General features: G+C 44.9%; 1 pseudogene and 1 gene segment (V, D, J or C); both read left to right on the top strand.

Moving 5' to 3' along the window:
• Nucleotides 1–1,749: 1,749 nt before the first annotated feature.
• LOC103303976 (immunoglobulin heavy variable 1-3-like) lies at nucleotides 1,750–2,198 on the top strand. The segment is given in 2 exon segments: nucleotides 1,750–1,795; nucleotides 1,882–2,198. Coding segments are annotated over 2 exon segments (363 nt in total).
• A 9,642-nt stretch (nucleotides 2,199–11,840) lies between these two features.
• LOC129148255 (immunoglobulin heavy variable 3-23-like) lies at nucleotides 11,841–12,338 on the top strand (annotated as a pseudogene).
• The last annotated feature ends 9,616 nt before the right edge of the window (nucleotides 12,339–21,954 follow it).

Raw genomic sequence — 21,954 nt, 5'->3', positions numbered from 1 at the left:
ACACACAATTCTATTTACCATTGCAACAACAACAACAAAACTTAAGATACTTAGGAATAAATTTAACCAAGGAGGCAAAAGACCTGTACTGGGAAACCTACAAGGTGTTGAAAATAGAGATAGAGGAAGACATAAAAAAGTGGAAGAATATACCGTGTTCAGAATTGGTATTATTAACATAATTAATATGTCTATACTACTCAAAGCAATCTATAGATTCAATGAAATTCCTAATAAAATATTCACGGCCTTCTTCACAGATCTACAATAAATATTCCAAAAATGTATATGGAATCAAAAAAGATCCTGAAAAGCTCAGTAATCTTGAGAAACAAGAGTAAAATTTGAGGGATCACAATATCAGATATAAAGTTATACTATAAAACCACTGTAATCAAAACAGCCTGGTACTGGCAAAAGAACAGACATATAGATCAATTAAATAGAACAGAGACCCCAGAAATTGGCCAAAGTCATTACACACAATAAATATCTGACAAAGGATGCAAGATCATACAATGGAGTCAAGAGAGTCTCTTGAATAAGTGGTGTTCGGAAAATAGGACAGCTGGTGAAAGTGTACCCAGTGTCTCTGTTCTAGAAGGTAGAACAGAGGATCAGAACAGGGGATCAGAACATGGACACTTTTGGGGTCATTACTTATATGGTCACACCTGGATCACCCAAGCTGCATAATTCATTGGGGTCCCATTTATGAAATCTCTCAATTGAGGTTTTTTTCTTGTGTATGGTGTAAGTGGGTCCGGTTTCATTTTCCTTGGTACCCATGCAAACAAAATGAAACCAGATCCACTTACACCATACACAAGAAAAAACTCAAAATGGATAAAAGTCTTAAATGTAAGTCATGAAAACATAAAAATCCTACAAGAAACCATAGGCAGCAAAATCTCAGACATCTCTAGTAGCAATATGTTTACAGATGCATATCCTATGGCAAAGGAAATTAAGGAGAAAATAAACAAATGGGACTACATAAAAATAAAAAGCTATTGGAATGTATTCTCCCCTATGTTCATAGCTGAACAATTTACAATGGGTAATATCTGAAAACATCCCAAGTTCCCATCAGTAAATGAGTGGATAAAAAGTTGTGGTATATTTACACCATGGAATACTATGCAGCAGTAAAAAAGAATAATCTCTTACCCTTTAAGACAACATGGAGTGACCTGGAGAGTATCATGCTATGTGAAATAAATCAGTCAGAGAAAGACAAGTATCACATGAATTCACTCATATGTGGAATCTAAGTAACAAAATAAACTGATGAATGGAGTGGATCCAGAGTCATGGAAGCATGGAACAGAATTTGGAATCTCAGAGGGAAAGCAGGGGAGGGTAGGTGGGTGGGAAGAGATCCACCAAAAAACTCAATGCAAATATGCATAAGCCATGGACACAGACAATAGGATTTTGTAGGCTTGGTGAAGGCTAGAAGGGGTCAATGAGTAATTAAATGGGACATATGTAATAATTTCAACAATAAAAATATAATTTATATAAAAAAGAATAAGGACTCAGGCCCTCAGACTTCCACTGAGCATGGTCCCTGTGTCACTCATCTTCTCTCAGGTGGGGTCAAGACCTCAGCTATGAAATACTCTGCCTCATGAATATGCAAAAGAGAGGAGGCAAACTAGGTTAAATATGGATAAGTCTGTGCCCTGAGGGCATCACCCACAGCCACACCCTCCCTACAGAAGTGCTCACAGCACAGCCTTCACCATGGACTGGAGCTGGAGAACCCTCCTCCTGGTGGCCATGGCTACAGGTAAGGGGCTCCCTACTCCCTGAGTTGAGAAGGGGTCCAGGGAGAGTCAAGGGGGATTTCCACCCACTCCTGTCTCCTCTCCACAGGTGTCCACTCCCAGGTGCAGCTGGTGCAGTCTGGGGCTGAGATGAGGAAGCCTGGAGCCTCCGTGAAGGTCTCCTGTAAGGCTTCTGGGTACACCTTCACCAGCTACTACATGCACTGGGTGCGACAGGCCCCAGGACAAGGGCTTGAGTGGGTAGGGTGGGTTTACCCTAACAATGGAGATACAAAATACGCACAGAAGTTCCAAGGCAGAGTCTCCATAACCAAAGACAGGTCCACAAACACAGCCTACATGGAGCTCAGCAGCCTGAGATCTGAGGACACAGCCGTGTATTACTGTGCAAGAGACACACTGTGAGGGGAAGTCAATATGAGCCCAGACACAAACATCCCTGAGGGAGGCAGCAGGACTGAGCTACAGGGGACGCTTCGGACACCAGGGGGCGCTCAGGACCCATAGCACAGAGAAAGCCCCAGGAGCAGGGGCAGAGGGAGGTGGGGGAGGGAAAGAGCACTGGAATTTCCTCTGAAGATCTCAGCTGCCTCCAGGGATGGTTCTTCCTTCTCATATTCTCCCTGCAGACACTTCATTCACAATGAAGAAGGCACATTGTCTGTTTGCAGCTGACATGTCAGCAGCGATGAGGATTGTCCTTCACCAAGTCTTTGTATTTTCTCTTTGTCTGCAAGGAGACCATGCTCAGTGCTCTCCTCATCCTGGGTTTAGGAAACCTTCCCATCAAGAGAGACCCCAGTGCAGCCCAGGCCCCTGTGTGCTGAGCTCTCAGGCCCCCTGTCCCCACAGGCCCACCTGTCCCCGCGTTTCCTTCTGACAGACCTACCTATCCCCATGTTTCCCTCTGACAGGCCCACCTGGGCCAAGGAGATGAGGATCCTCCCCCAGGACCTTCCACCACAGTTCTCCATCCTCCCTACCTCATGCTTCCCTCCTGGTTCTCATTCACTCGAGTGGATGTGAAAATCCACCCCAATATCTTGTTTCAATAATCACACAACTTTTAGTCTGATTGGCTTTGTTTCCCTCTGAAGGGGACCCTGTGCTTACAGGAATGTCCCAGCAGATGAGTCAGGATAATCCCCAGGTCAGCACCCTTAGCTCCCTTGTCCCCACCTTAACCATGTCTGCAAAGTCCTGTCATATAAGGACATCCACAAGCCCCAGAGATGAGAACTAAATATTGCTGAGGTCAGGGTCTAGCCATCACAGTCCCCTGAGAGTCAGGACCTCCACTGCCCCTCAGGAACATGGGGATGGGTTTCCTTCCTGACACCTGGGAGTTGTGTGTGTGAGAGTGGAGTGAGCATATGTGTGTGTGCATGTTAATCTGTTTAGAATTCAGCCATGGCACTTGTCTGTCTGGGATGCAGGACACAGTACTTTAGACCTCACCTGGAAACTGGAACTTGGGTTAAATTTTAAGTCAGTTCGTCCTTATCAGAATGACTCTGGATGTTATGTGTGGCTGTTTCAGAAAAAAGGGAGACAGACTGAACTAGGTGAACAATGAGGAAGTCACCTCATAATGAAAGGACAATCTTGGAGGTGTGTCTGCTCAGATGTGGTGAATTCCCATCCATGGTAATTCATCTCCAGGCTTGGGGTTGCTTTTCCCGTGATGATCAGTGGTCCATCCAGTGAAGGGGCTTCAGGTTCCAGGGGATGCCCATCATGTATGGACACGGTGACTGCACTGCCAAGGGCCACATGCAGACGTGAGTAGGGACCCGAGAGGGAGCAGATGATGCTTCTGAAATGAGCTGCTGATGAAGCAGGAAAGCCCAACATGACCTCTTTCCCCCCAGTTAGAACCATGTCATGTGTCCACATGGACACACACCCTGATGGTTAAAACAAATAGAAAACCATGAGGGTGACCAGGTTTCTATCAGTGATCTGCATCAAGACCTTACATAAATAAATTTCCAAAACTTAAACTTAACTGATCCCCAATTGTTAACACCAAATTCACCTAAACAGATCTGGTCCTGATGGAGAATCCTTTAAGCCCCAGTATTTGAAACTGGCTTGACAACAAAGTCTAGGGAATAAACACCACAAAGGAGGCAGTGCAGCTGTTACATGTCCAGCACCAAACTCCTGGGAAGGAATAGGACACGGAGCTCTGGCTGTGTCTCTATAGTTCATGCTTCTGTTCCCAGGGACCCAACCAGACACTCCTCTCCCCAACTCTTGGCCCACTGGCTCCAGGTTCACACTCTGTTCTTACTTTGTTCTCTGAACACTTTGGGGGAAATAGTGTTAGATGGAACTTCCCATCTCCAGAACGTGAACTTCCTGCACTTTTATTTCTTTCTGGGGTTGTGAAGGTTACTTTATCTTGATTGTGATTACTGGTGACTGTCAAAGGCATCTCTCATTTTAAAGCTCTTCTTTTTCTTTTTATGACAATTTTCTCTCCTGGGTCTTGGTATGGGTCACCTGGGGCCTTTGGGTCCACTGGGAAGAGCACAGGCCCAGATGTGGGGAGTAATTCTTCACACACTGTACCCGTGGGCATGTCACTTTCTGGGACCATGTACTTTATGACATAATCCAAACCCAAAGCCTCCTATATAGGAGGCAGACGTGCAAATAGGGCCTCCTCTGCTCATAAAACCAGCCCAGCCCTGACCCTGTAGCTCTGGGATACAAATCCCGCTCTAGGATCCCCATTCCCTAATCAGGACTGAACACAGACACTCACCATGGGCTTTGGGTTCAGCTAGGTTTTCCTTGTGGCTATTTTAAGAGGTAATTTATGGAGAAAGAGAAACACAGTATTGTGAGTGGACATTAGTGAGGGTAACAGTGGATGTGTGAGAGTTTCCTGACCAGAAGGTCTTTGTTTTTGCATATGTCCAGCGTGAGGTGTAGCTGGTGGATTCTGAGGGAGGCTTGGTGCAGCCTGAGGGGTCTCTGGATTCACCTTTAGTATATCTGGCATGCACTGGGTCTGCCAGGCTCCAGGGAAGGGACTCGAGTGGGTGGCAGTTATATGGTATGATGGAAGTCAGAAATACTATGCAGATTCTGTGAAGGGCCGCTTTAAGATCTCCAGAGACAATCCCAAGATCATGCTGTATCTGAAAATGAACAGCCCTAGAGCCGAGGACACGGCCATATATTACTGTGCAAGAGGCACAGTGAGGGGAAGTCAGTGTGAGCCCAGAAACAAACATCCCTCCAACAGAGGCTGTGACCAGCAGGGGACAATCAGGACCTATAGACTTTGTGTTGCAGCCCCAGGATCAGTTGGAGGTGGTGCTTATGGCTGCTTCCTCTGATGATTCTGGGTTTCTTCTCCATATAACACTTTATCCAAGAGTCTCTCTAGACCTATGCCTCTGTGGCTACCACTGATGGCTCTGTGTTTCAACAGTTTTATTGTATTAGTAGGATCAGTCTCACATGCAGCACAGGTGAAGTTTCATGTTTGCGGGAAGAGAAATGCAGAGGGTGAGCAGGGTGTTTCTGATGTAGGTGGATTTTACTTCCACCTCCTCCCAGAACCAACTAGAAATTACAACTAAATTGGGCCTCAATCACACTGAAATACCAACCGAAGACTACTGAAGAGGATATATTTAACCATGGAGCAGGAGAAACTACCTAGAGACTGGAAGGAAGGGAGAACATTCAAAAGTGGCTGGCCCCTCTCCCCTGGTTGACAGGCCACGGTGATAGAGGGATAGTTCAGCTACAGAGGTTACTCTGACAGGTGTGCAGCCTAGACCAAGACCAGGCCCCACCTGGAGTGCCAGAGACATGAATAGGGACCCACATAGCACCCAGCTGTGAAATGCAGGGAGGTTTTTGTCTGCCAAGAAGTGCCAGAGCCTGCTGGAGACAAGGCCACCACTCTAAAAGGCCTACTAGCAAAGTGTATGTTAGCAGCCACTCATGTTGTGCTCTATGAGAAGGAGGGTGGTTAGAAGGCACCTGCCTGAGGAGAGTCAGGATGGGTGGCTTTGGGGAGGGATCTGGGGAAGATCCTCCAGGACCTTGTACTGAGCCCTCCTCCATTCCTTTCTTGGGAGGAGCAATCCCCACCCAATGGCATCAGCCTGGGAAAAGCAATCCCCCACCTCTGGAACCTTGTTACCCCATCCTGCAACCTAGGCCCTGCTGAGGAGTCAAGGGCATAGGCCTGGTGTAGACATCTGGGCATCTGAGGAGGTGTCAGAAACTGGTTTTGGTGAGGCCATTGACTCACTTTCCCTTGAACCTCACTGGTGCATGCTCCTCACAGGAGATCTGAGAGAAGTGCTCTTTGGGCTCTGGGAAACCCAACCTCTGGTCTGCGTAGGCCCCAGATGCCTGACCACCAAGGATTCCAAGGTACCAAGTTCAGAAAAAAATCATGGAAAGACTCAGACAAGTGGCTCTCCAGCAGTGGAACACACCCGCCATTTTGCCTGAAGTCTGATCAGTACTTCCTAGAGCCGCATCCTCCTGATTCCGCCAGAGGATCTTTAAGAGACTGAGAGACTGAGCCTTTCCAGGTACCAAGGTTAATAGCCATTCAGCAGGTGGAACAGGAACAGGAGAATCCAGGGGTGCCTTTGGAGGTTTGTTGACCCACCCCTGGGCCCCATGGTGGCAAACACCAGCCTTTTAGCTCAGCTTGTTTCTTCCTATGCACAGTAAAGCCCAGAAGAGGCAACACAAACTGTGGGTCAGTTGTATGTTCAAACTGCTTGCCAAGGACTAGGCATAGACATCACCTAAGATCAGCCTGCACCAGAGAACCTCCCAAGAGGCCCTAAACCAGCAAACACATTGGCCATCTTCAGACAATATTGGAGTAGCATCCAAGAATCTTCACACACAGCATATTCAAAGGGAGATTGCAGCAGGCATTACATACTCTGTTGAGGTGAACATTAATTTTTCCTTTTTATTCTTTTCATTATATTTGGTTTTCTATTTTTTCTTACTGTCATTTATATTTCTTATTTTTCTCTTTTCTTACTCTATATTTTCCCATTTACAGTCCTTATTCCTCATTATTTTTTTCTTTCCTTTCATATTGTTTAATCTTTTTCTTCTTTCCTTATTTTTTTTTATTTTTCTTTTGTGATTGTTTCTTTATTTTTAGTTTTTATTCATGGTGGTGATGGTGTTTTCTTCTTATTTTTTACATTGCATTGTATTGTATTATGTTGTCAGCCTCTGTATATTAATTTCATGCTGTGGTCTGGTTTGAGCCTCACAGTCAGCGAGTCTCAAGGTCAATACCAACAATGAATGGGACAATAGAAATCAGACCCAATTACAAAAAGATGGCCCACATAATTCATAACAGGGACATTCCAGAACATCCTGCTCAAGACATCAAGGAGACTGCACCAGTGAGGCTCACAGGACACCTGCTGCATAAGACCTCCCCACAAAGACTGGGAGTTATAGCAGTTCTACCTAATGCATAGGAAGAAACAAAAAGAGACACCCATATTGGGGAGTCAGAGAAACAGGCCCCAGAACAAACAACAGGCATCTCCAGAAAACAAGCTAAATCAAATGGAGCCAAGCAATTTACAAGATATAGAGTTATAAATTATGGTTATAAGGATGCTCAGTGAACTTAGTGGGAACTAAAATGGCATGAAAAATTACATAGAGACTCTGAATAAGAACCAATTGGAAATGAAGAATTCAATATCTGCCATCAAGAATACATTAGAAGGACCCTAGCCAGTTTTGCTCAGTGGATAGAGAGTCAGGCGGCAGACTAAAGAGGTCCAGGTTTGATTCCTATTAAGGGCACATGCTGGGGTTGCAGGCTCAATCCCCAGTGGAGGGCATTCAGGAGGCAGCCAATAAATGATTCTCTCTCATAATTAATGTTTCTATCTCTCTTTCACTCTCCTTTCCTCTCTGAAATCAATAAAAACATATTTTTTAAAAAAAGAATACACCAGAATGAATTAAAAGTATGTTGGGTGAAGCAGAGGATCTAAATAGCAATTTGGGAGAAAAAGTAGGGGAAGGACTTTCATAGAAGAAAAAAAAAATAATGAAAAAGAATGAGGATAGTTTTAGGAAAATTTGAGACAACATGGAATGAAACAACACCTGCATCATAGTGGTATCACAAGGAGGAGACACCGAGCAAGCGATCAAGAACCAATTTGATGAAATAACAACTGAAACTTTCCTTAAACTGGTGAAGGAAAAAGACACACAAGTACAGGCACCACAGAGTCCCAAATAAGATGAATCCAAAGAGGTCCACAACAAGACACAGGATCATTTAAATGACAAATGTTAAATACAAAGAGAGAATCTTAAAAGCAGCAAGAGAAAAGTAGTTAATTAACTACAGGGCAGCTCCCATAAGAATGTCAGCTGATTTATCAACAGAAATATTTCAGGCCAGAAGGGATTGGCAAGAAATATTCAAAGTGATGAAAAGGAAGAATCTACAACCAAGACTGCTTTACCCAGCAAGGCTTTTAGAATTGAAGGCAAAATAAAGAATTTCCCAGAGGAAAAAAAAAAAAAGAAGAAAAAAAAAAAAAAACTAAAGGTTTTTTTATCAAACCGTATTACAAGTAATGTTAAGGTCCTGCTAGAAGAAAAGGAGGAGGAGGAGGAGGAGGAGGACAAGGAGGAGCAGGAGGAGGAGGAGGAGGAGTAGGAGGAGGAGGAGGAAGAGGAGGAGGAAGAAAAGGAGGAGGAAAAGAAAAAGAAAACAAAATTACAGAGGTGAAAGCATAAACTGGCAATAAATATGTACCAATTAATAATAAACGTAAATGGATTAAATGCTACAATTAAAAGACATGGGGTAGCTGATTGGATAAGAAAGCAAGACTCACATATACACTGTCCACAACTGACATAATCCAGAATGAAAGATACACACAGGGAAAAGTAAAGGGATGAAAGAGGAAATTTCATGCAAGTAGAAATGGAAAAAACAACAACAACAAACCACTGAGGTAGCAATACTTATATCTGACAAAAAAGACTTTGAAATAATGACTGTAGAATGGGACAAAGAAAGAGACTACATATTAATAAAAGTAGCAATCCAACAAAAGGATATAACTCAGGTAAACATTTATAAACCCAACAAATGATTACCTAAATATATAAAGCAAATCTTGAGCCTGGCCAGTGTATCTCATTGGTTGAGCACTGACCTATGAACCAAGAGGCCACAGCTGGATTCCTGCTCAGGACACAAGTCCAAGTTGCAACCTCTATCCCTAATAGGGTGTATGTAGAAGGCAGATGAGCTATAATTCTCTCTCATCATTGAAGATTCTATCTCCCTCTCCCTTCCTGTCTGAAATCAATAAAAATACTTTAAAAAAAAGAAAATCTTGAAGGACATGAAAGGAGAGATTGACACTAATATGTTCATTGTATTGAACGTTAACACCTCATTGACATCCATAGATGTTTCAGACAGAAAATCAACAAGAAAACACAGATCTTCAATGACATACTAGAACAGATGGATTTCATTGAAATCTTCAGAGCATTCCACCCCAAAGGAACAGAATATACACTCTTTCCAAGGGCACATGAAACATTTTCTAGGATAGACCACATGTGAGTACACAAAGCACCTCTCAATAAGTTTAAGAAGATTGAAATAATACTGAGAATCTTCTCTGACTATCTATACTAATAAAAGGGTAATATGCAAATTGGTCAGGACACCCTCACAGTAACGACTGAACAGCAGGCTGCCTGGGGCAACCAGGCTGGCAGGGGGAACTGTGAGGGACAACAAGGCAAGCAGGGAGGGTCAGTTGGGGGTGACCAGGCCAGCAGGGGAGAGCAGTTGGGGGGACCAGACAAGCAGGGGGGTTAGTTGGGGGCACGCAGGAAGGCGGCAAAGGTGGTTAGGGGTGATCAGGCTGTCAGGTGGGGGCAGTTAGGGGTTATCAGGCAGGCAGGCAGGTGAGCAGCTTGGAGCCAGCGGTCCCAGATTGTGAGAGGGATGTCTGACTGCTGGTTTAGGGTGGAGCCTAAACCAGCAGTTGGACATCCCCTGAGGGGTCCCGAATTGGAGAGGGTGCAGACTGGGCTGAGGGGACCCCCTCCAATGCATGAATTTGGTGCACTTGGCCTCTATTAATGGTATAAAATTAGAAATCACCACAAGAAAAAACAAACAAACAAAGAGAAACACATAAAGTAATTGAGGCGAAGGAACATGTTACTGAACAGTAAATGGGTTATCAATGTGATCAAGGAAGAAACCAAAAGTTACCTTAGAACAAATGAAAATGCAAACACAACAACCCCAAATCCATGGGGCACAGCACAAGCAGTTATAAGAGGGAAATCTGAACCAGCCCAAGCCCACCTCAGAAAACAGAAACAAAGATAAACAATCTAACTCTACACCTGAAGGAAATGGGATAAAAAGTCTGGAGTGAGTAGAAGGAAGGAAATAATAAACATCATTGAACAAATCAACAAAACACAGTCTAAAGAAATTAATGAAGCCAAGAGAGCTGGTTCTTTGAAAAGACAGACTAGATTGACAAACTTTTAAACAGAATAGTCAAGAAGTAAAGAGAGATGACACAAATGAATAAAATAAAATAAAAAATGAAAGGGAAGTAACATCTAATACCACAGAAATAGAAAGGTTTATAATAAACTACTATGAACAACCATATTCCAACATATTGGACAACATGTGCAAAAATGTTAAATTACTAGAATCATATATCCTTTCAAAACTGAATCAGGAACAATCAGAAATTCTAAATAAACCAAATTAACCTAATGAAATCGAAGCAGGAATCAAAAACCTCCCAGCAAACAAAAGTCCTAGACCAGACAACTTCATAGGTGAATCTCACCAGACATTTAAAGGAGAACTAATACCTTTCGTTCTTAAAATATCCCCAAAATTCAGAAGGAAGGAAAACTCCCAAGCTGCCTTCCACTTTCCACATCCTCCCTAGATCTGTCCCAGACCCTGAGCTCCATGGCCAGAGCCCTGCCAATTCTCCCCAGCCTTTCCCACAGCATCAAGGACAGAGAAGACCCTGTAAAAACCACCTGCTCCTCTTCATCCACCAGAAACCCTCTCACAGGTGCATCCAGCTGTGGACACCCCAGAACAGGTCACAAACAGGAGACCTGAAGCTTAGCCCATACATGGTGACAGTTGTCCCAAGGGTCACATGCAGACATCAGGATCCCAATAACAAGATTTTCATAAACTCAACCTAATTATTGCTATACCATTACCCACAACCTCATCTAAACACACTTGGTCATGATGGAAATTCTATATCCAAATGTATGAAGCTGGATCTACAACAGAGTCTAGAAAATAAACACAACAAAGGGGGCTGTGCAACTGCTATACGTCCAGCACCAGACTCCCTGAAGGCAGAGGACCCAGGAATTCTGTCTGTGTCTCTATAGTTCATGCTTCTGGTTCCCAGGGACTCATACAGACACTCCTCTCTCCCACAACACTTGATTCACTGGCTCTAGGCTCACACTCTGGTCTTAGTTTATCCTCTGATCACTTTGTAGGGAAATAGTGTCAGATGGAACTTCCCGTCTCCTGAACATGAACCTCCTGTACTTTTACTACTTTCTAGAGTTGTGAGGTTTGATTTCTCTTGATTGCCATTACTTGTGAAAGTCAAAGGCATCTCTCATTTAAACCTTTTTATATGTACATTTTCTCTCCTGGGTCTTTTGTACATGTCTCCTGCAGCAGGTGGGCCCAGTGGGGAGGGCAGAGGCCCAGATGTGGGGAGTAATTCCTAACATACAGCACCCTTGGGCATGTCACACTCTGAAACAATGACTGTTATGATAGAGTCCAACTCCAGATCTCCATATATAGGTAGAAGGACATGCAAATAGGCCCCCTCTGCTCTTAAAAACCAGCCAAACCCTGACCCTGCTACTCTGGGACAGGAGCCCAGCTCCGGGATACCCAGGTGTTCCCATTCCCTCATCAGGATTGAATACATATCACTCACCATGGATTTTGGCCTCAGCTGCGTTTTCCTTGTGGCTATTTTGAGAGGTAATTTATGGAGAACAAGATACACTGAGTATGTGAGTGACATGAGTGAGAGAAACAGTGTACGGACCAGCGTTTCCTGACCAGAATGTCTTTGTATTTGCAGGTGTCCAATGTGAGGTGCAGCTGATGGAGTCGAAGGGACGCTTGGTGAAGCCTGAGGGGTCTCTGAGACTCTCCTGTGCAACCTCTGATTCACCTTTAGTAGCTGTGGCATGCACTGGGTCCGCCAGGCTCCAGGGAAGGGGCTGGAGTGGATTTGTGCTATTACTGGTAATGGTGATAACACATACTATGCAGACTCTGTGAAGGGCCGTTTCACCATGTCCAGAGACAACGCCAAGAACATGCTGTTTCTGCAAATGAACAGCCTAAAATCCGAGGACACGGCTGTGTGTTACTGTGCAACAGACATATTGAGAAGTCAGTGTGAGCCCAGACACAAACCTCCTTGAGGGAGAGGCTGTGACCACCAGGGGGTGCTCAAGGGCACTGAACACAAGGACCATCCCAGCAGCAGGTGCAGTTGGAGGTTTGGGCTGGTTTCCTGTGTGGTTTCCTCTTCATGTCACATTTCCCTCTGGATTCCTGATTCTGTGTTTACCTCTGAAGTCTCTGAGTTAGAAAGTCTGTTAAACAAAGACAACTTTGTCCCATGGACTAATGGCAGAGAGTGTCATTCAGACACACTTGTGTTAAAAGGACGATTAATCATCAACACTTCTGACCCACTTTGCCTAAATCTAACTAGAGGCTCTAATGACTCAGCTGTGCAGCTCACCTGAATGCTGGGTCGCGTGTTCCAAAAGTATGTGAACCCAAAGCCAGAGAAGAAGGACCCCCAGTGGTAGCAGTCATTGTCTTGTCATCATGCTCATAGTACAGAGAGTAGGTAACACCAGGAAGAGAGAGAGGGATCCATGACAACTTGATGCAGATGTACTGTTCTCTTACTACTTGCCCAAGAAACACCATCACATAGACATACACAATCACACAAACAGAGTCACACACAGACACACATAGTTACAGTAACACACAGTGACACATACACACAGTCACACACAAGTTTCTGGAAAAGACATGCATTCACACATGAGCAGTAATACAAAACTGTTCATGTCGTTACACCTGGTACTTTATGTATCCTATATAAGAAAACATGGTTATATTTCATTTTCTTGGATGCTTATTGAATAAAAACATGGTCTGTACTAACAATTATTTCAACACTGACCGCACCCTGTGTAGATCAACAGTTGTTTCTCAGTGTACTTAGTAGGAACTCAAATTAGAAATTTTGCTAGATTGTGAGAATTTTTTAAAAAAATAATTGAATTAATTATGAAAACCTTCCAACAAATAAAAGCAAAGGACCTAATGGGGTGAATTCTACCAGAATTTCAAATAAGAATTGTTAACTTTTTAATCAACTCTTCTTGAACTCTCCCAAGACAGTGGCTCCCCTGTGAATATTTGATTCGTCAAAACTTGAAGTCTTTGTCAGAATAATTAGACAAGAAAATGAAATCTAAAATATAAATCAGAAAGAAACAAGTTAAAATGTTTCCCTTATCTGTATGCAAATGACATGATCTTGTTTTTAATATATTTTATTGATTTTTATAGAGAGGAAGGGAGAGGGATAGAGAGCTAGAAACATCGATGAGAGAGAAACATTGATCAGCTGCCTCCTGCACACCCCCTACTGGGGTTGTGCCCGCAACCAAGGTACATGCCCTTGATCGAATCGAACCTGGGACCTTTCAGTCCGCAGGCCGACGCTCTATCCACTGAACCAAACCAGTTTCGGCGATGACATGATCTTATACATAGAAAACCCTAAATACTGTATGAGAAGTTAATAGAACTAGAATTCAGGAAAGATGTAAGATACAAAACCAACATACAAATAACTTGTGTTCCTGCACAATCTCAACAAAGTGCCTCCATGTCAGTAGAAAACATATGGGGCTGTTTCAGAGTAAAGTGAAGGAATAAAACTTGAATTGGCTAAACAAAGGAAGTGACAACATAATGAAACAAAAAACCTGGACGTGTTTGTCCTGGTTCTTGGTTAATCCCCCATTGATGTACTGAGGTAGCTTTCCCCGCAATGTGGCACTGAGTCAGGTGCATGCTCCATTGACCCTCATCATGTGGGGACATGGTGACAGTAATCACAAGGATCACATGCAGACATCAGTGTTAGGGGTCTCAGGGTGTGCTAGAATTCACAACTAAAATGAGAGATACAGAGAGGAAGAGTGTTTTACTTTCCAGAAAGGAAAGTGCCAGTGTATCACTAGTTAATACAGGGCAGGAACAAAATGCAGCTCTACTTTAAATAGTAATGTCTGCTGTTGCTAGGTGACAGGGAAGTTGAAAGGATGTAGGGCTGAAGTGGAGCTGATACCAGGGGGGTTGTCTTGAAAATGACAGTTTATTTGCTTTCAAGGAAACAACCTGGCAGATGTCCTAGGAAGGTGCCTTATCAGTACTTCACCCAAGCCTGTGACATGCTTGGAGCATAAGGTATGAGGATTCACAAAGAGGCTTTTTGAATTGGAGGATTGTGCAGCCTCTGGATTCACCTCCAGTAGCTACTACATGAACTGGGCCCGCCAGCCTCCAGGCTGGAGTGGATTTGTGCTATTACTGCTAATGGTGAGAGCAAATACTATACAGACTCTGTGAAGGGCCGATTCACCATCTCCAGAGACAACGTCAAGAACACGCTGTATCTGCAAATGAACAGCCTGAGATCCGAGGACATGGTCATGTATTGCTGTGCAACAGACACAGTGAGGGGAAGTCCTTGTGAGCTCAGACACAAACCGCCCTGCAGCAGAGGCTGCGGCCACCAGGGGGCGCAGGCTCCCTGAACACAAGGACCATCCCAGCAGCAGGTGCAGTTGGAGGTTTGATACAAGGCTTCCAAACAACTTACAGTTTTGGAAAGGGAGGAGATCCCACCCAGGACAATGGACCAGAACCCCTGTCCAATTCTATGGTCATCAGACCATCAGCATCACCACCACCACCATTATCATCATATGGCTATTTATAATTATTTTTCTCCTCATGTCAGTTTCCCTCAGGGAACCTCTGGATTCCAGACTCTGCACTTACCTCTGACGTCTCTGAGTTGTAAACAGAGACAACTATCTCATGTGGCCAAACTGCAGAAAGTGTCTTTCAGAGACTTTTGTGACCAAATGCCAATTCATCATCAAATTTCTGACCTTCATCAGGTAAATATAACCAGAGTCTCTCCTGACTCAACAGTGCAGCTCAGCTCCACACAGCTCAGGGTCCCACCAGCCAGAAACAGAGCCCCTGTGTTCTGGACAGCGGGCACCGGAAGCCTATGAACACAAAGCTAGAGAAGAAGGACCCCAGTGGTGACAGTCATTGACTTGCATCATGCTCATAGCACCAAGAGCAGGTGACACCAAGTAGAAGTAGGGGGACCCACAACAGCTTGGTATGCATGACCAGGGTGATGATAAACATACAACAAGGGACATAGAATGTTTATTGTGCTCAGTTGAAATCTCTGAGAAGCACAGGAGAGGCCCTTCAGGAAGTCACACCTGCTTTGATAAAGCCAGGAAAGGAGACTGGCTCAGGGATTTTATTTGTTGAGGTGGTGGGGGAGGGTAAGGAATCCTACTTCCAGGGGCTTGTGTGGATTCAACCTCTTATTGACATGTGGAGAGGAGACCCAAACTTTCTTTTCAGATTCCTATGTGGGAGACATCAGTTTTCAACAATCAAATTCAAAAGAAAATAAAGTATGGCTACATATTTTATTCACAATTATAAAAATTGAGCAAACATTGAGATAAATGGTCATTATGTGTATACAACAACAGTGTCTACTGTAACTAAGAAAAATAATTATAAATAGCCATATGATGATAATGGTGGTGGTGGTGATGCTGATGGTCTGATGACCATAGAATTGGACAGGGGTTCTGGTCCATTGTCCTGGGTGGGATCTCCTCCCTTTCCAAAACTGTAAGTTATTTGGAAGCCTTGTATCAACTTTTAGGTGTGGCAGTTGTTGTTTTAATGTTCAATGACATCTAAATGGAAGATTCCTGCTTTCATCCTATCTTATAATAGAGAAACGTGCAAATTGACTGCACCTCCGCTATGCCCATGATAGGACGGCGGGAGGCTGGGGGGCAGGACTCCGGGTAGCCTATCTGGCTGTTGAGAAGAACAAGATGGCAGCGCCCAGTCCTCTTAGTTCTGGGGGTCGCTGGGAAGATTGCCGCTCCGGGGAGTCCAGACCTGGCTGCCCAGATGCTCCCGGGGGTCCCTGGGAAGATCGGCAACCTGGGGGGGGGCGTGGCCGGGACGCCCAGCCACTCCCGGGGGTCCCTGTGGAGATTTTCAACCTGGGGGGCGTGGTCGGCCCGCCCAGCCTCTCACTGGGGTCCCTGGGGAGATCGGCAACCCGGGGTGCGTGGCCTCTCCCAGGGGTCCCTGGAAACATTGCAGGCATGTGGTTGCTGAGACCCAGACCAGGCCTCTGGCCACAGATTCATAGCTTTTCGGAGACCTAGGGCAGGGATCTGCCTCATCTGCAGAGAGACAGAGGTTCTGCAGTGCCCCCAAGATGTTGGTGGGCCCAGCCAGGGATCAAGGGGCATGGAAGGACTCCTGGCAGAGGGGCAAGGACCCTCACCCTTGAGGCGGGGATTGAGGGGTGGTGCCACCTCAGTGGAGGGGTGCTGCACTGTAGGGTACTGGACTGACTGATGTGATTCAAAGAAGCTCCCAGTGCTAACAGGCCTCTCTCAGGAAGCCTTCACACTTCAGAGGCAGTGACTCCTGCTCCTGCCTTGACCCCAAAGCAAGCTCGCGTCACCCTGTCCCATGGCAGAGAATGCCTAGGGAGTGAGTGGGAAGCCTTCCACCTGCTTCGGAGAAGGAGGGGGCAGTAAAGAATGGGGGGAGAGGAAAGAATATGGAGCATCCACAATGAAGAAAGAAGCTCGGAAGCCTGACTGGAAGTTTTGTTCTGTTTGCTGGGCGGCTGCCCCTTAGGAAGCGCAAAGAGCATGGCTCTGAGGGCTTCCTGTGTGCTGAGTCAAGTTCCACAGCCAACTGGAATTGGCCTCAGTTTCCTGGTCTGTAAAATGGACTAAGCGTGTCCCAGTGCCTTCACTGAGCTTTGATGGCCAATTGAGATACTATATAAAGAAAATGAGGGATGAAGTGAGAAAGAAAAGGAAGGACGAGCAACACAAAAGAAAGACTGAAAGGAACCTGTAAACCCATTGTCACTTGAATAGGGAATATAGTCAATAGTGTTGTAATGATGGTATGATGCCAGGTGGGTACTAGAAATATCGGGGAACACTTTGTAAAGTATATGATTGTCTAACCACTATTCTGTAACTAATATAAAACCTGAAACCAATACAAAATAATGGTGAACGTAAAGAAATGAAAATTGGAGTGAAATTTTTATAAATTTCAAAGTTTAAATAAAAGCTGTAAAGGAAGGAAGGGGAGAATAAAAAGTGTTTTTCATTTTACCACTTCATTAAAAAGACAGTTGTCTTTATATGGTGCTTTTATACTTTTCTAAGTCATTATCTCATTTTAATTTCCAGGCAACTTAAAGACAAGATAAGTATTCCCTCCACTATTCAAAGAAAGGAAATCTTGGTGTCTGGTCCTACTGATCAATCGTCAAGCCCTTATTGTAAAGCAGGGTTAGTAAAATTTTCTGTGCAGGGTCATATCTATACTAATAAAAGCCTTGGGGGTGATCAAGCCAGCAGGGGAGGGTATTTGGGGGCGATCAGGCCTGCAGAGGAGCAGTTAGGGGGCAATTAGGCCAGCAAGGGAGCAGTTAGGGGACAATCAGGCCAACAAGGGAGCAGTTAGGGGGCAATCAGGCAAGTAGGTGAGCGGTTAGGAGCCAGCGGTCCCGGATTGTGAGAGGGATGTCCAACTGCAGGTTTAGGCCCGATTCCACAGGGATCAGGCCTAAACCTGCAGTTGGACATCCCCCGAGGGGTCCCATATTAGAGAGGGTGCAAGCTGGGCTGAGGGACACCCTCCCCAGTGCACGAATTTCGTGCACCGGGCCTCTAGTTATTTGATAAAAAGGAAATCTGTGTGGACAACCACCATGTCTACAAAATATGAGAATGATTGTAAGTCAGCAAGTGATGGTTAGGAGGAGGAGGAAGAGGAAGAGGATGGTGAAGATGAGGTTGAAATGAGACAGGGCTCTAAGCCTAAAGAAAAGTATGCTGTTCATACAGACACACCATCACCATGGCTCTTCCAATGAGGGGTGTACATGCTTCCCTAAAAGTGTTGAGAAATTTCACAAATGGGATCCCAATGAATTAGGCAGCTTGGATAATCCATGGTAAGACCAGATCAGTAATGACCCCAAAGGTGTCCAAGTGCAGATCCCCTGGATCTGGGAAGGTGTTACCTTTCAGAACAGAGACACTGTGATGATGTGCATGCAGGAAACAGAGATCCAGTTCAATCTGCAGCTGAGCTCCATGACCACTGAGGACACAGCCATGTATTACTGTGTAAGACACACAGTGAGGGGAAGTCAGTGTGAGCCCAGGCAAGAACCTCCCTGAGAAAGAAGCTAGAGACAACAGGGGGTGCTCAGGTCACTAGGCAGTGCTCCTGACTCAAGAAGCCCAGAAAAAGTCCAGAAGCAGGGGCAGAAGGAGGTACGAAAGGAAGGGGCTTCCTGTTGGGAGCAGGTGTTTTCTCTCAAGCTCTCTGCTGCCTCCAGTGATGATTCTTGCTTTTTCTCTGTGGCTCTAATTTCCTGTATTCTCTTTGTAGACTCCAGAGGAAGATGTCACATTGCTGTTGGCAGATGACATATGACAGTGACTGAGGACTTGCCTTCACCAACATGATGCTGTACATAGAAAACCCTAAAGACTCCAGTAAAAAACTTCTAGATTTAATAAAGGAATTTGGTAATGTAGCAGGATACAAAATTAATACCCAGAAAACGGTGGTATTTTTATACACCAATAATGAATTCTCAGAAAGAGAAACTAAACACACAACCCCACTTACCATTGCAACAAAAACATTAGAACACATAGATATAAATTTAACATAGGATGTAAAAGTGTTGTACTCAAAAACCTACAGAATGTTAAAAATAGAGATAGAAGACGACATAAACAAGTTGTAGAATATACCATGTTCATGGATTGGTTGAATTACCTTCATTAAAATGTCTATACTAACTTCTGGGAAAGATGGCGGAATAGACAGACGTGTCCTGCAACTTGTCCTGGAGCGGGTGGAGGGAGCAGCTGAAACAAGTGGAATTCAGCCCGAATTTGGCGAGGAGACACAGCTGGTGAGATAGTTTGCATCCAGGAAGGGCAGAAGTCTCTGAAAAAGGTAAAATCAAGGTTCTGGGCTGGAGACTCTGCCAAGCCTCCTCTGTGGCCAGAGGAGCAGGGGGAGTCTACAGGGTGCCGGACCGCTTCCCTGAGGACAGGAAAAGCGTCAGTCGATAAAAAAAAAGGGGGGGTAGGAGGAAAGGGGGACCGCAGGACTGTTGGAGGTAGGGGATTTTGGACCTTGGAGTCTAGATTTTGGATCTGAGCTGAGGCAGCTCCGAAGGGCTAGCCGGATCGTGCAGTACTGGCAAGAGGGGAGTTCGAGGGGAAGTGGTCCCTCCTCACATGGGGGCCTGTGCCTTCTCTAACTGAACCTGGTTCGTGTGACCTTTCGGATACAGACACTTACCTGTGGCTGAGGTGCGGGGGAAGGTGTGGGCTTGTCGAGTCTGGGGAGAGTAGGCTGGTGGTCCAGGGGAGGTGGTGGTGGGTCTAGTGCTGAGTCACCTAGACCCCGTAGCCATTTTCTCCTGAGAGATTGCCCCTCCCTCCAGTCTCCAGGCAACCAATATAGCCACACCCAGATCACACCTTGAGTAATACAAGGAATCTGAATACTCCTTGAGGACATAGGGTGGGCCTAAAGAGTAATCTTTAGCCCCAGCAACCAGAAACTGACAAACAGAATACTACAGACAAATGGAATCATAAGCCAGCCAAAGGAAGACACCCCACTTTCCTTCATTTTTACTTTTATTATCCCTTTTTTCTTTCTTTTCTTTTTCTTTTTCTATCTTTCTTTCTCCTTTTCTTCTTTCTTCTCCTATTTTGGTTTGTTGCTTTTTTAAATTTTATTTCTGTTCACATTATTTTTCATCACTATTTTTTATTTGCTATTTTTATACCATTTTTAAGGTCATGTTTTAAAAATTATTATTATTTTTTCTCATTAGCTTTTGTCTCATCCACTTATTCCCTTTCTACTTCCTCAATACTAAATTGAGGTCCTTCCCATATTCATCCAATTCTTAATCTTATTTTCACTGTACAAGCTCAGCCTCTACAGATTCTGCCCTAATCCTCTTATTCCTTTGTCTTTTATCCCAAATCTTTTTCACTCTCTTCCATAGAATTTGTGCTCTCTTTTCTCTGCCCTATCTCTCTTTTCTCAGGTAGTCACTTATATTGGGGTTATTGGTGTTGTGAGTACGTTTGTGCTTAGTTCCCTCGGTGTTGTTTCTTGTTGAGGTGAATTTTATCCGGTCAGGCCAAGGGTCTTGAGAGCAAGCCACATAACCAGACACCAGGAGAAGAAACTCCATCCACGAAAGGGTCAACAACACCCCAGACCTAATTACAGAAGCAGGAAGAATGTGGCAGTGAGTGAAAGAGAATGATTGAGTGAAGGAGTAAAAGAGGAGTGTGTGGTCAGGTGTGGTATCTGTGTGTAAGTGAGTGAGTGAGGCAATGTCAGATCCCACAGGATCTTAAGAGGCAGGCTAATCAGGCTCGCCTAATTAGGCAGCTTCTGCTACCATTGCAATCAGTACCGGAAGGCCAGCTTATCCTAAGGGGCCAAGCCTTTTTGAAGGGGACAGCTGCTGTAACTGGGTTCCCAACCTCAACCCCAACCAGAGTGCCCTCAGATAATACCTGGGACTCTACAGCCACCCCTGCCAGGGACACACTACCTAGGCTGTGAACCCACAGTCAATGAGGCTCCAGCTGCCCAGGGCTCAGGCTCCTGTGAGTTTGGAAGCAGGTTCCCCTCTGACCGGCCCAACGCTTTAGCTCAGGGCACTGCAACCACGTGAACAGCAGACACGCGAGCAGCCTGCTCCTGTCCAAGAAGCAGCAGACCCGTGAACAACCTGCCACAGGCCTAAGAGCAGCAGCTTCACTTGGCCTGCCCCTGTCCAAGGAGCAGCAGCTGTGGGAGCAGCCAGTTCCACAGCAACCTCATAATCAGCCCACCCCTGCCCAAGGAACAGCAGCTATACGACCAACCTCCCTCACCAGCTAGAGAAGGCACCACTGCTGCAAACAGCATCCACCAGAGGAACTGCTGCCAACTGAGAAACAGCTGCTATTGTAACCGCCCAAGGAGCAACTGCAGCCAGAGAAGCTACTGCTACCCAAGGAGTAGCTCCTGCACAGTTCGACATCTAGATCAGTCAGTGAAACCAAAAATGGGTAAACAAAGATACCCCCAAAGGAAAGAAAAGGAGGAAACACCAGAAAAGCAGCAAAGTGAAACAGAGGCATGCAATATGTCAGAAAAAGAATTCAGAATAAGGGTCATAGAGTTCATAAATCGGATGGAAGAAAAAATTAACACCTTATGCAAGAGTCAAGAAGAAATGGCTGAAAAAATCAACAACTTATGTAAGAATCAAGAAGAAATGAAGAGTGATGTAGCTGCAATAAAAAACACCATGGAAAATTACAACAGTAGACTAGGAGAAGCGGAAGACTGAATTAGGGAACTAGAAGACAGGGGAGGAAAACACAGTCAAACTGAATTGCAATTGGAGAAAAAAATTAAAAGACAGGAGGAGAGCCTAAGGGAGCTATGGGACAACATGAAACGAAACAACATATGAATAATAGGGGTGCCAGAACAACAGGAACAACACTATTTGAGGGTCTCCCAGAACAACAGGAAGAACACTATTTGAAGAAATAATATCAAAAAACTTCCCTG

This window comes from Eptesicus fuscus, chromosome 24, assembly GCF_027574615.1.
Source record: "Eptesicus fuscus isolate TK198812 chromosome 24, DD_ASM_mEF_20220401, whole genome shotgun sequence".
Lineage (NCBI taxonomy): Eukaryota > Metazoa > Chordata > Mammalia > Chiroptera > Vespertilionidae > Eptesicus > Eptesicus fuscus.
This window is presented reverse-complemented; position numbering and strand designations above follow the sequence as displayed.